Source organism: Fopius arisanus, unplaced genomic scaffold, assembly GCF_000806365.1.
Source record: "Fopius arisanus strain USDA-PBARC FA_bdor unplaced genomic scaffold, ASM80636v1 scaffold00039, whole genome shotgun sequence".
Taxonomy (NCBI): Eukaryota; Metazoa; Arthropoda; class Insecta; order Hymenoptera; family Braconidae; genus Fopius; species Fopius arisanus.
Window position 1 is genome coordinate 166,444 of NW_011887778.1, and position 15,005 is coordinate 181,448.

General features: G+C 41.8%; 1 protein-coding gene across 4 annotated transcripts in view; it reads right to left on the minus strand.

Annotated features, from left to right (window-relative positions):
• rdx (BTB/POZ and MATH domain-containing protein rdx) overlaps nucleotides 1-15,005 on the minus strand; it is a 41,330-nt gene that overhangs the window by 14,749 nt on the left and 11,576 nt on the right. The window contains exon 1 of one of the 4 annotated variants that reach the window (XM_011304736.1): nucleotides 3,530-3,773. The exons of the other annotated variants lie outside the window; for them this stretch is intronic. Within the exon in view, the coding sequence (XP_011303038.1) occupies nucleotides 3,530-3,627 (98 nt within the window). The 5' untranslated portion in view covers nucleotides 3,628-3,773. Of the gene's footprint in view, nucleotides 1-3,529; nucleotides 3,774-15,005 lie in introns of those variants that run through there. 4 annotated transcript variants of the gene reach the window in all.

Consider the following 15,005-nt stretch of genomic DNA (forward strand, 5'->3'; position numbering starts at 1 on the left):
CTTTTCAATACAACTTTTTCAACTCCCGACCTCTCTCACTCCTCCATAAACTCCCTTCCATTTTACCAACTCCACGGTATATTGCTGTAATACCGTAATTCAATGCAGTTGTGGCAAGACCATGGTTTAAGGCAATGGAAAGCAGTGAATTTCGAATTTAAAAAAAAAATGGTCTCGCCCACTGTTGGTCGACAATGCACCTTTCAAATTAATACAATATCGTGGAAAATGTTCATCATTTTTTCGATAAAAATAAAATAACGTCCGAAAAAATAAAATGAAATGCGAAATATTCACCGAATAAAGAGAATGAATGAGAATTGCCACGGGGCAAATGAGAGGAGCTTCCGTGAAGGTTTTTTTCGTAGCTGAGGGAGGAGATATCTCTGTGTCTGGCGTTGTGGTTTCGTGCTGGCGGCTTGCGACGAACTAATTCCAAACTACATACATCGTTGAGAGAGATAGTTGTTCGGGGGAGTTGAATCCGTGGGATGTAGAGAGTGCAGAGACAGACTGATACGTTTGTTCCCGCTTATTCCTTTTGAATATAGCCTTTCTCGATTCCTCGGGGCGTACTGCTTTCACCATTTTTATTTTCATGTGATATTTCCTCTATCGAAATTTCAAATAACCATCATGAAGCAGTTCCTCTAAATCCCGAGTCCCTCATTAATTGTGAAACAATTCATTTGAACATTTATTTATAGAAATGTATTTTTGTTTAATGATTTAGGGGAATTGTTGGAATTGTAGTGCAACTGGGAAGGATTTCTCGGTAACGATAGATGGAAGATTGAAGATGAGGGTGAGGGTGAGAGTGAGGGTGAGGGTGAGGGAGAGGGTGAGGGAGAGGGAGAGGGTGAGGGAGGGGAAGAGGGTGAGGGAGGGAATGGGAGGTAGGTAGAGGTGGATTGTGTTAGGGTGCGAGGTAGAGAGTGGAAATGGAGGGTTCAGACGGGGTCAGGTCACGGGACGAACGGCTCTGGCATACACCGAGTTCAGCTCTCTGGCTTGTGCCTGGTCGATAGCTCTCTTCTATACCTTTCTGCTCCCTCTCACCCTTATACAACTCACACTCATCCGTTTGTGTACGTACAGCCTCATACACTGAATACCCCACCAATTTCTAACTGCCAACGGGGAGAGATTTTTCTCCTTCCCCTCCCCTCGCGTTTCACATTTTTTCGCAACACCTAATCCCACACGAAAAATACATCGAAATGAAAAAAAAGGATTTCTCCGTGATTTTGTGAAAGGAAGAAATTCCGCACATTCTCCAACACCTTTTGTTGTTTATTCTTGGTTTGCGATTTTTTTTTTATATTTCGCGATGAGCTATCGAATCACTTGGAGTATTAGGAGGTGAACTATTATCCTCGTGATTCAATAGTCGCAATTCCCATGACAAGCATTTATTGTCGTTTGTGTGTTACAACAATTTGAGCAAATTAATGGGTAAAAGTATTCTCTTGGAGTCAACTGGCTTCATATGGGCAGAGGTCGGGGCATCATTATCGTTTTCGAGTGGTCATTGCAATTATCTCTGGATGAATTATCACCTCTTGTTGTGAACAATGGAGAAGGTACTCTCCTGTATTAATCGTTAATTTTTTCACTCCAATTTTCCATTTGAACCGATGAATTTGAGTGATGAAACACACATGTAAATCACGTAAAGATAAAAATAAAATGGCCTGGTACTTGATAAGTCGGATCGAAGCGTTGGGAATGCGATAAAAAAAAGTAATTATCGATAACGATACTTAGCGCATTAACAAATTACTTGTGTTGCTGTACAATTGAACGAAACGCTGACATTGTTGACGACCTGGCACAAATACCCGTAAATTTTTGGCACAGTTTGGTGGAGGCAGTGAAGAAGAAGAAATAAAACGGCGTCTCTCCCGTAGAAAATAATCGGGACAAGTGGATTTGAGTTGTGCTGTTAAATGTAGCTGATCACCAGGTGGGTGGGAATAAACCGGAGAATATTTCGGCTGGTTAAGTACATGATCTAGTCATAACGGTCACAATATAATAGGGTCAAAGTCAAGATGGAGGAGATCCGATACGGATTGCGCTCAACTCGGTCAAGGCAGAGGTACCTTGTGAGTGAATGTGCTTCATAGGACACTTAATAGCCAATGGAACTTGGGAAAAATGTCATCAGTCAACCGATGAATCTTCCTCGTCTCCCAAAAAACTCAAATCCACTGATCCCCCAAGGTGCTCTCTCATAAATTACATCACGCTTGACTTTTCATGACAACCCACTGATTTTGAAGAAATTCAGCCAACTCATTGGTGGTCCAACCCATCTTCGCCATTCAGGGAGATTTTTAGAGAGATATTTCGGTGTTAAAAAATCCTTCTACCGTCTCTAGGCCAAATTTGCCTCCAGAAATCGTTGTATGCTGGGTTATGCGGCCTTGGGGTATGCTTTTGGAGAGGAGTTTTGTCATGGGAAGCCTTCAGATTTCCTTGGGGACTCGAGCTCAACTCTCCCTCCAAGGCTGATGGCAATGTCACGAATTTCTTTGGATATAGATTGCCATAGGCTGAGACAGATGATGGGAGGGATGAATACTTGAATTATTGCCCGAGGAACCACCATCATTACTTCCTCATAGCTATTATTTTTTTCTCAGTAAACGTCTCCAATGCATCTCAAGGGTTGATACCTCTGGCTCATCGCCGATGGAGGAAAATTCAAAACACCCCAGGCGATTGATTCCATTGATTCCATTCACCGGCGACTGATGTGATTAATCAGTTATTTTTTTAACCAAGAAAAAAGGGGGGGGGAAAAAAAAAAGAAATGAGAGTCGATGGCATTTCGTTGCCGCCGGAGAATAAAAATTCCGAGGTTAACATTACCTTCCACTCGGCTAATGAAAATACCTATCATCCACCCACCCCCGGTGGGGTGGAATGTTTTACCATGCGGAAGCTCGCGTCTACACCAGATTCAACGCTTTAATCGCTTCTCTCAACAAACTATTCACCAGCAAGCCGCAAAGTTACGTAAATATTGGCAAAATCCAAAAACGATTTTGGTTTTGACAGTTAATCTTTGGAGTAGAGATTTATATTGAATGTAGTGAGTGAAGCTCCTTGATGGCGTAAATTGAAACGGAATAAACAAGTTAAAACGGTGAGACGGTGAGGTTTGGTCGGTCGAATAGATTGCGATTGTGAGAAAGCCGGAAATGTCCGAGGTCAATGCGTATGGGAGAAGATGAGGGCGTCCTCGGCCGCTAGTTTTACTCGCCCTGGCCGACCTTACCGTCTAAAATAACCATTTTAAAACGCGTGTAACAGTTTACCCACGCGGCGGCATTATATGATCATTTGTACGCGCCGGATTCCAAATGGTCTCTTCGGTCCTTCTCTTTTCCGTTAGGCCATGTCGCACGCAGACCGGAAAGTTGGTTAAAACATCATGAACCAGGTCAAATAACTCGGAGCCCCGTTCAACTCGGTTACACTTTTTTATTACCCGTTGAGTTCAATTGTTTGACTAACTCACCGACGAATTGACGATACAAAGATTGTGCTGGCCTTGGATAACGGCTGACGCACTAGCATCATCCTCGCGAGCCTCACCCCGGACATCGTCAGCATCATCACTCTCTTTATTCATTCATTTCATCACTCTAACTTCATTTGAAAATTAGGCTTTTAACACTGGTAACTAATTTCCTTAAGCTCATTAATGCTCACAAAATGTCAAGGTACTTCTGGAGTTGAAGAAATTTATTATTATTATAGAATACACGCGAAAATGATTTTGGAGTCGCCACAAGTGTCATATCGGATTTTTGTACGTTTTATCACTGGACTGGGAATTTTTCACAATGAATTCACAAGAGATCTACGGAAGAGACTCGATTGGGACGATCGATTATCGCTTCCGCGGCTGGAAAAACTCGTCTTTCTAATGGCGGAGTCATTGAGTGCGCCGGAGAGACGGAAAATGCATACATACTGCACAGCGCGCCTATGACTTTACGTAATTCGAGGACAAGTGATGTCACACCGCGTTGCTGAGTGTGCAGTTAGAACCGATGCTTCATTAATGCCAAGTTAAGAGGAAATAATTGTTCAGTTCAGTGGGAATGGTTGAAAACCCAGTTAATACTGAAATTTTCTTTATATATAATTGACTTTTCGATTGGCAACTGAGGGGCGTATTTGCCTCGTTGGATTACTCAATCGGTTATGAAGTGGATTGCGCAAGCAATATGGTATACTTGACACGTGGCGAGTGCATTAATTGTCATTAATTATTGGAAATATATTTTTAATCGCTCGTCTTTCGTTTTAACCAATCGAAATTTCATTCACCTCGACTTTTCGACGAACAATAGATGAAATTTCGTACACCCGTGCTGTCATTACATGTCACGCGAACTCTCGCCTCTGTTCGCTGTGGCAAAAAGAAAGGAGGAGAAAGCCCAGGGTGAGAGGAACTGGAAATAAAAGAAAATAAATAAGGGGGAAAAAAAAGAGAGGAGACAGGGACCGGGCGTGTAAGTTTCTAAGAAATACGCCGGTGGCAATCGAAACTTTTGTCTCAAATGTGTTGGAGGAGTTGGAGTTTAGAGCAACTTTTACTTGAGCAAACTGTATATACATAATTCCTACGGTTTAATCATATTTCAGTTCTTTTGTCTTGTTACGACGCTTTCCCAGCTACTTTGAATGAAATTAAAATGGGAAAGCTGAAAATAAAATACTCCAACACGGTGACAAATTCATTTTACCGGTGGATCCTTATGAAATTTCATTTTTTTCAATTTAATATTTTTCTCGTCACGTTTCCACATTTCTCTACGCAAAGAATCTTCATTCTTGAATTAAAAAATGAAAGCGTGACTCAATTAACGCAGGATGTACGAAATTTCGAAAAGCCCACTTTCAGGTCCTATTTAGTCATTCCTGGCCGATTGTTCCGTTAGATTTCAAATGGTTAGTTTTTGAATGCTAATGGTCCCCCGGTACGTTAGACCCCACATTTAGCCGGAAGAGAAATTCGCCAATTTATTCCACGTTGTGTCTTTGTTACCGCCTCAAAGCCCTCCCCCCCTCAACCTCCATAAATCATAAAAATTCACAATTCAAAAGAGTGAAACTTTGAATAGAGCAGCCAATGGTAGTCGAGATTTGCGATTAATTAAATGAAAACTGGAATGAAATTGCACCGATGGAAAGTGAAGCGTCTTGGGGCATTGGACGTAATGTGAAAAGTGTTGGATCGTTATATTTCTCACAGGTGAAAATGCCTCAGCCATTGCAATTGCTCTTTTCGACTGGGTATTTCGATGCGAAAGGACAACAGACGACAAAATAAATAAATAAATCCTTACATAAAAAAAGAAGAGCATAATGGCTACCGCTGAAAAATCAAATTGAAAAAAATGGAAAGAAATCAGAACGACAGTTTCGGGAGAGTAACTATGGAAACGTCAATTATCATTCTCATAAAACCTTCGCAAATGCATTTGAAAACGAAGGGAATATCATGAACGTCCTGGTGGCGCTAGTAAATAAAAAACGAAGAGTGGGACAGCTTGAAAGTTCCCCCCTCTGGGAGAGCAAATACGAGGACTCGTGATTTTCACTCTTGCCAATTGTGGGCGGGAGGTAATATCGAAAGTGAACCGGCTAGACTGATACAATTGATGGTTAATGGAATTGGAGTGAGCATTTTCAATAATTCCACCAAGGCTGGACGATAATTTTTAATTGATACAAATGTAGATTAAGTGGAGTATTCGATAGGTTGCGGGGATGTAATGATGGTGGAATTCCTGATGCGTTCTATTCAATTAAAACCTGGGGGATGTCAAAAGGTCGATGATATGAATATATACGACTGATCAAGCGGTATATTGGATATAAAATGAAGATTGTAGGCGTCATTGGGAGAAATATGAGTGAAAGAGCTCATCCAAGATGGGTGTGTGAGGGAGATGGATAATGATTTGGACAGCAACGGCCCTGAGCCACTTGCGACAGTAGGTCAGCTCTCTTCACCTCACTTTGCCTTGTTTTTTCGAGCCGCCATTATGCCACACTAACCTCCCCCCACTGTCCCCCCCCCCCCTCGCCCACCTTCTCCCCCTTCATCCTCACCCTCGACGCCTCTCAAAAAGAACCGTACACACGCTTTGATCCACATTTGTCCATGCAGGCCAGAGGTTCCTTTGTTTCATTTTCACAGAGAAAAAGAGACAACCGTGATAAAAATTCATGCGGAAATTTTTAAAAAGTCTCTTTTACCGGATCGGTGTACGGATCGTTGTCAAAGATCATGGGAAAGCATAACTCGTGGTACAGATGACGATGGAGAGGAGAATAGAAAGTGCCGGAAGGGGACTTTCTTTTTTTTTTCCATTTTTTTTTTCTTTTTCGGGGGTGGAGTGGTGATTTGTTTCGTTTCAATCAACGGCTCAGCCTGTTTGGCCATAATTTTGTGATGATTTTTATTCAGTGGTAAATTGATTGAACTCTTAATTCAAATAAAAAGCCAGACGACGGTAATTTCCAGATGGCCATGTGTTTCATTGGTTGCCAACACCAAGAAGAAAAGGTGTTATCGTTAACCTCGATCATCGGGTTGGATACTACGAGGTTAATACAGCGCCGACTGTTTAGTCGCTCTCGAACGGTATCACTAGGTCGTCGAGATGCATTTAGATGACGGGGGGTAATCGATATGATTAGGGGATTAGAGGGCGGGAAAATGTGGTGATGGGAATTTTTTTCGAAAATCAAGTAATCGATTTTCGACTTGAGATGGATGATTGGGGGATTTTCGTGGCCCTGGGTCTCCGATATCGAGGCCTCCAGGGAGGTTTTCCGGTGGTCCGAGATATTTACCAAGGGAACGAGAGAGAATTGAGAAGCATCGTGGGTGGCAGATGTAGACGAACAGGGAGAATGGTAAACTCGTCGCCTATTTTTCTTTTGTCCCTGACCTGACGAGAGTGATTGGTAGGGTGGCAGATGTTGGGGCTAACGCTACTTTTATCCACCCCTTAATATCTTCGGGAAACTTATTTCTGGGTATTACTCGTCAATCCCACCAATAGTAGGAAAAGAAAAACTCGGGGTATGAGGGTCTATTCAAAAAAATTCAAGCATTCCATCGTGCGATAATGTGAGATCCAAAGAAAAACCGAAATTTTTCAGTGTTCCTCCCCCTCCCCCGACAAACTAATGGATCATAATCACTTTTAACAAGTCCTCCACGTCTTCCATTAATAAAAATAAAATTGTGTACACAATTTAACGATGACGAACGGCAGGATTTTATCCAGTTGAAAACACGGGTTCTGAAAATTAATGATAGGGTGAAGGGAAGTATTGGGGGAGAGAGGGGTTGGTTGCTGGAGAGAAGCGCAGACACAGGGGCTGAAGGAGGCGAGGGCTTTTTTTTTTGCCAGCAGAAAGAAGATACGGGGTGCCGAAGGGAGTGGAGAGAGCCAGGATTGTCAGCTGGGGGAGAACGAAAGCCCAGGGTATGGGGTTGGATGGGGTGGTTGGTTGTCCCGGTCAACGGGGTCCTCAGGACATTCTCACTTTGAAACTAGCAGGCTCCCCAGGATTTTAGTTATAATGCAGAATGGAGGAGAAAATAATAATGGGAAAAAATGTTCTCTTTTTCACTTTATTTTCTATTCCCCCCGTTTTATAAATTTAATGGGGAGAATTTCTATCCAGTGAAAGTACCTGGGAGCTCACTCGATAAAACGTCTCATGAAAGGCGGGACAAACGATATTGGATACAAAATACAGAAGGTATCTGGTGTAATGGAGGCTGATGGAGAAGGTGCAGTTTACCTTTCATTGGGGCGTGCTTTTCAACCTACCCGTGTAACTATGCCAGGGACTACTGCACGTGTATTATAATGCTATCGTGTACAGTGAGTTTTAAGATCGAGTAAAAGTGTACGTGGAGACTGCGACCGGGGCTCGGCCCAGTCTCGCTTTCACTCGTCGTTTCCAAATACTATTTCTCACTTTTGTTTGTTTATTCTATTCCTGTGGATTGAGGGTGAATAATTCCCTTGAATTCTCCTGAATTCTCCTGAATTTTCCCGAATTGCTCCGCAAATGCCGGGACTCCCAGGAGTGGCAAAGAATTCGGATGAAAAACATCAAACCAACTACCTTTCAAAATATATAAATATTTGGAATATTTAATATGGATTTAAAATGGAAATTGATTTAATAATTTCATAACGAGGGAATCGAATCTAGAGTGTTTCATAATTTTAGCCGTGGAATTTCGCTTTCATTTTAAATTGAGGCAGTTATATCACAATGACCAGTTGCTTTTGTTTCCCTCCGTAATTACTTCAATGACCTCGTACCGTGATTTAATCGTTGATTCGAACAGTTGTCCTTAACTCCATCCAGAATCGTATTAACAAACAACTTACGGAAGAAATTGTGCAGCCAAAGGTGTTACGAAATAAGATATGTATAGGTGGAACTGCGGTGGTGAGATTCGTGTCTGGGGTCTCATTTCAAGGATCAATTGCACAGCGCAAATACAAGAGCAGACCGTGAACGGGCGAAAGTTTTCTTTTTCCCTTACTACCTGCACTGAGTAATAAAAGAGCGGAAGAGGGATATCCCCCCCTGTCGTACTTTCCTGCATCCGAGACCACATGGAGGTGATATCACCCCTCCCGTCCCTCCCACCCCTCCCGGAAGTACAGTCTGCTGAATGCCAACAAAAGATTTATTCTCTCTCCTACCAACCTTAAAATCACAGTCTCACTCAATGAGACTTGACTCATCATTTTCCTCTCATTCAATTTTCATTTCACAACTCAAAATTTTGATGACACTCGTGAAAAGAAAATTCTCGAAAATTCATACTCTATTTGAATAAAAAAAAATAATTGCTCCATTCATTCGGTATTTACAGAGCAACAGAGGTGTGTTCACCCACCGGAAGTAGTTCATCAAGAGTGAAATGCAAATAGAAATAAATTCACAAATAAATTTGAAGAAAAAAGAATGAGGAGAGAGAGAGGGAGACAAAGGATTGATAATTCGATTGTGTTGATATTTTTTTTTGTGTGAATTGAAATGGGTATATGTATGCCTTCGGTGAAAATGACCTACTGTCCTTGAACAGGGGCCCCCCTCCGGTACCCTATCGAGATAAGTTTTTGCTGGGAAAGTGGGTCGTGAGACGAGAGGGACGCCAGTGAAAATAATGAAACAATGACAGGTCATTTTAAAATGAGTAGAAGGCTTCCTATCGAAGGGATGGGCAGGAGTCTGAGCTGTCGCTCATTAAAATCATTTGAGAGGGGGATTTAACACGGAGATGGATCATTTGATAGACTCGTCGAGTGGGGATTCCCATTCGAAAGGCAATAATAACAAGCCAATCAATTTGTGGGAGATTAGAGGTTGCAGTGATGATGCTAATGCCTTCATCCTGATTCTATCTTCTCACAATGAGGAGTTGAAACGTTTACAACCGTTTTTTAGATTATACGTGTGTCCACGGTGCATCACTCTTGAATTCTATACCGCAGAAAACAACTCAACACCTTGATTTGCTAGCCTTGTGCCTCTTTCATGTCCATTGTCGCCTCTTCTCCATGTTATTGTGGTTTTTTGTTGTTTTTTTTTTTCTAGAATTTTTACTAGTTAGTGCGGTCAGTCCTGGGGTCGAATAGTCTCTGGCGTGGAAAAAAATTAATGTAAATTACTGAGAAGTTCATTTGAACACTGAAGTAATTTTTCAATTTGATATTGATCTGTTCCACCTCTGGGGCATTTAATAACCCGACACGTAGACATTCTCAGGGAAAAGTTGAAGCACAAATGCACTCACGTTGGCGAGACACGCGGATAGATGAGAGAGAGGAAAATTACGGGGAGAATTTCGCCCGGGTGGCTTCTTCGTAGCGAGTTGGCGCGGAAATTCAGGGCTCGTAAACTCGCCTGGGGATTTAATTTTCCGGCCGGAGCTCTCCTGCTGAGTTAAACGTCCCCCGCTACTTCATCCTCTATTTTCCCTCTTTCACTCTTTCACATTTAGATTTTTTTTCTCGCGGAATTTCCGTGGATTTTGGCGAGCACTTTTACCACTGAGCATGTGGAGATTCGACGAAGAGTTAAAAATATTTTCAAATTCATACCCACATATCCAACAACAAGTGGAAAACTCGCTAATGGTTCAATTATCTTTTTTAAATAAAAATCCCTGAGATTTCGAGGGGTGACGAGGGGGTGTGGCGCACTAGGGTGTGGCCCTCTGTGGCTGCGTAATCTCGTCTCGTCATTCTGAACTCCTTCTCGCTTCATCGAGCAAAACAAAAAAAAAAGCCCCAATTTTTTGTCCATTGTAATAAAGGGAAGATGAGGAGGCTGGAAAGTGTCTTGGGGGAAAATTTCAAGTCGAAGGGTTTCACAGATGGAAATGAACACGACTTTGCAGGAGGGTAAATACCGTACCGGGGGTTGAAATTGTCAACTCTAAGATATATTACATAATCCGATGAGAATTTCTAAAATATCTCAATCCTCTCTCCCCATCAACTCAGTTTTAAAAATTCACCCCCCATTAAACCATTAATTACCTCATTCTGATTTAATTTAATCCACGTATCAGGAGCCGCCGTAAAATTGATATCGTCTTTACGAGCATTCTGTACAAGCGATACAATTAAAGGGCATTGTTATGCAAACACCGTTGACGCATGAGTGAGCATTAAAAAATCGCTTAACCCCCTTTCCTCCCTCGCGGAGAGATATAACGAATTGATTAAAAAATGGTCTATCATCCTGTGTGTGAGCCCCTCGAAGGGAAATGGAGAATTGTGGGAGTGGGTGGGCTTAATTGGCAGTTAAAAGGATATGTTTGAAAGTAGAGGCGTTGTTTTGCACGCGTGCTCACCTCGAGGAGATAAGTGGACCGAGACCAACTCCTGTCGCGTCACAACCGGGCCTTTGTGCGTATGCCCTCTTTTACTTATAATAATCACAGTCTTAATTATGTCCACCCATACTCTTAATATTCCGTTTTATTCATTTTGCTCAAATGTCACGGGATCGTTCCGATATTTTCAATACTCTGTCAGTTGACACGTGGCACGGAGATAATTGTCATGCACCGACCAAATGCCAGAGTACCAGACATTTTTTTTTGTCGTCCAATCAAGAGTCATAATTTCAACATATAGAGGGAATTAATTGAATGAAAAATTGAAGAAGAAAAAAAAATTGAAGCTTGGGGAAGAGACAATAGCTTTTAGAATTTCTCGATGAAGGCCAACCGGATCGGAAACGACAACATCGTAGGATGTTCGTGGTTATTTTTTTGATATTACTCTTAAATATATCCTCAAGGACACCTAGTGGTCGGTGGTTTTAAAAATTCATCCCATCGGTGTTGCTATTTAGCTAGTAAGCTCCTCGAGGCCGATGAGGGGCCTCCGATCATTGGCTTTTCAACGATACGACTTGAGAAAAGAAAGATTAAAAAAAAAGGGGAATTTTTATTTTTGCCGCGCACTATTACCTCAAGGCCGCCACTCATACCCGCTGTTCCCTGAATTAGCGAAAGAAGAAGAAAAAAAAAAAGGGAATAGGAGGGGCAAGTGAGAATTGAATTTCGAGATGAAAGGAAAGAGGATATTTGAGGGAAGAATATTGTTATGCTCTCAGGTGCATTCTCGCGATTAAATTGTGTGGATTTTCTTTGAAAGTTGCACATAGTCTAGAACCACACGTGTTTCGGGGCCACAGCTTGGTGTAGGTTGTTAGGCAAAACGAAAGACGAGAATATTGGGTTACCAAGTGCGAGCTGTTGCCAAAGGCATATGAGAAATCTCCTATCTCCCTTCTACCTTCTCAACGATAATAATTCGCGAATATCCGATAAATTCTCGGCCACACTGACACTAATTATTCATCCCACCGGGATCGTGTCGCAAATGTTGTTCATTTGAATTTAATGCCGTGAATTCTATTTGCGGGTAACGTCAAGACAGATATTCTCATCCAAAAATTCAATTCTCATTATATCCGGAATTATCCGAGTATACTGAGATCAATCCTCTGATATTTGCCACTTGCCTCCGGCGTTGGAATAATCACATAGATTCGATATAATTTTCCTTACGCCAGGAGTTATCAATTTCGATTGGAAAACCTTTATATTATATGAAATCGGTATATACATTACTTGGGCGATTGGCTTTCTATGCTCTGGGGCCTGACCCAAACCTCTCTCTTGCGTTTTTGCAATGGCGCAACTACCCACTTCGTTTTACCTTCCAGCAGGGAGAAAATTTGCTAATTGGCCGACGTTTCAATTCCGAGATTGCAAAATTTCAGATCTGAACGTGGGAGAAATACCGAGAGATCATTATTGCACCGATATTATCATTTTTTATAATGTTTTATATGATTTTTATTGGTGGAGGTGGACAGAAAAATGGAGGAGATTTGTTTATGAAGATGATAAACATTGTTGTTGAAATTGGCATCGTGATTTGCCTGTATATCGGAATATTCCGGGCCTATGGTGTGAGAGGGAGGCTGAAATGACGAGAATACGATAGATTTATTTCCCTTGGAAAGCTATATTCCACTTGGAGCAACGATTCACTGCTAGACGCTGAGATTTTTCCAATATATCGGATTTTGCACGTGAATGCCATCGTGGAATGTGAGTTTCATTCCTCACTGTTCTTTAACATCCAAAAGGGCGTCGTTCAATGCGAAATAAAGGTGAATATCGTATGGTTCAATTCGGACTGTATGTGGTTCATCGAACAAATGATTCGACGAATTTCCAATCGAGTATTTCTCGAGATATTGACTAAATAATCAACCAAATTCCACCCATAAATTCTGAATGAAAAAATAAAAGCCTTCATCGATAAGACCAGAGTCCTCTCATCTGGATTTTCCAATCCGGTAGCATTGAATGATGAGAACTCTCGTTGGCTGCAATTTATCGGACATTGGTGGGAGCTTTTCAAGCCCCAGCAAAACTGAACCAACGACAACAGCTCGATATAACCCACGAAATATCTCCACCGTCCATCGGTATTTTAATAATGCGAAAAAAATAATTCCACAACCGGACAACGTACTCCTGATAATTTAAAATAAAAATACAACGCTGAATGTGAGCTTCAATTTTTAATCCGATGGAATTCACCACCCTGACTGCCAATTAGCGCCTCAGTAACGTCGACATTATTCACAGCAACGACATTTTATTACTGTCGCCAAACGAGGTTGACTGTCGTACCCCTTAGCCCCTCTTGTCTCTCCACAACAGGGAGATTCAATTACTCTGGCGACGGTGCTTTTATTCATTCGATGGAGGGGGCGGACTTGCAAAAAAAAAAAAAAAAAAACGACAGACACGAGTAAAAATAAAATGTACGCTTTCCCTCCGTTCAACCTCCTCAACCCACCCACCTCAACTTTCCTCAATTCTCCCTTTATTGTAATTTACCAAATTTTTATCACGCCTCACTTTCATATCACTCAGAAAAAAAAAATCCCAACTCACTGAATATTCCTGTCTGCTCTTTTCACAAATCGCTTGACATTGAATACTCGGTCAAGTGGAAGGGGAGATAAGTTGGAGTGCAGTGTAAAAATCAATCCCGCGATAAAAACCTCGTTATCTGGGGAGTGACGGATGCTCGGTTGATGAGGATGGGCATGGGCTCGTCGAGAGGCCAGGAAAATTTCCCCTTTTAAACCCCCAAGTCCATTTTGCCTCAGCAAAACAAAAAAAATTCACCAGCTCCATCATTATTCCACCAAGAATAAAATAATCCTGTCATTTTCTCGATATCTTAAGACCTGAAATATCCGTCTAACCTAATGATATAAAAAAAACCATTTTTTTACGCTTGCAATTTTTTTTTCCTTTTCCTAAATTCGTAATAAAAAATTTGTGAACTTGAATTTTTTTATTTTAACCCTCAATTCACTTGAAGAAACAAAAAAAAAATATTCTCGGAGCAAAGTCGAGGAGAGATAGTCTGAAAAGCTCTTAATCCCCCAGGAAAGATATCGGATGAGGGGTCGACCTGGAGAGTGAGAAAAATGAACGATCATCGAAACGAGTGGAAGATTATTTGGATTCGCGAGAGGAATATACACGTGAAATAAGAGGAAAGGAGGGATGAGGTGATGTGGAGAGGGCAGGTAGGCGCGTGCCACTTAACCGGTGAGAAACGCGGTCACAGCCTCGGCACTTTTGACTCGCCTCAAAAAAAAAAAATCTCATCAGCAATTCGATACATTTATCATTGAAATTTTTTTGGGTGATAAGGAGTGATCGAAGAGTGGTAATGAATTGAGAAATTGAGGGGCTATTGGTGGAGAGCCGAGTAGGTACGATGGAAGAGCCCTAGAGCGTGCAGTTATGGTTCAGACGGCATTAACGCCTCCACACTGGATGCACACATAGAAACACAGATGAATCAGTGAGATATAATGGTCTTTGGTGGACGTAGGTGAGTGGTAGGTGAAGTAGGTAAATAGCCTACTGCGTTGACCCGTCACCTGCGTTCTCGTTCTATCGAGAGCAGCTGGAGAGAAAAGAGCACGGAATAAAACAACGCCTTCGTCTGGTGTTGTCTTGGCTATGGCAAGAGTGATGATGCCTCTTTTTGATGGGCTTTTTTTCAGGTTTAAGGGGATCGATACGGTTTCTGATGGAGGCGGGTAACGCGGCCAACTCGGGCAACTCGAGGAAATTAATGGAGCGACATTCTTTGGAAAAAATGTGTATTCAGATCCTTCCGATATCGATGAGATAATACACTCAATTGATCACAGAGGTGATATATTCCGGAACATTCATCATGGGACTTTACCAATCACTGGATAGTTTCATTTACCACGGGCATTGGTAGGATAATTTGGTTGACTGTCTGCCCGTGGCTCGTCATGTAGAGAGAATGACTACTAGGTCGCTCGATACAATTACCCTA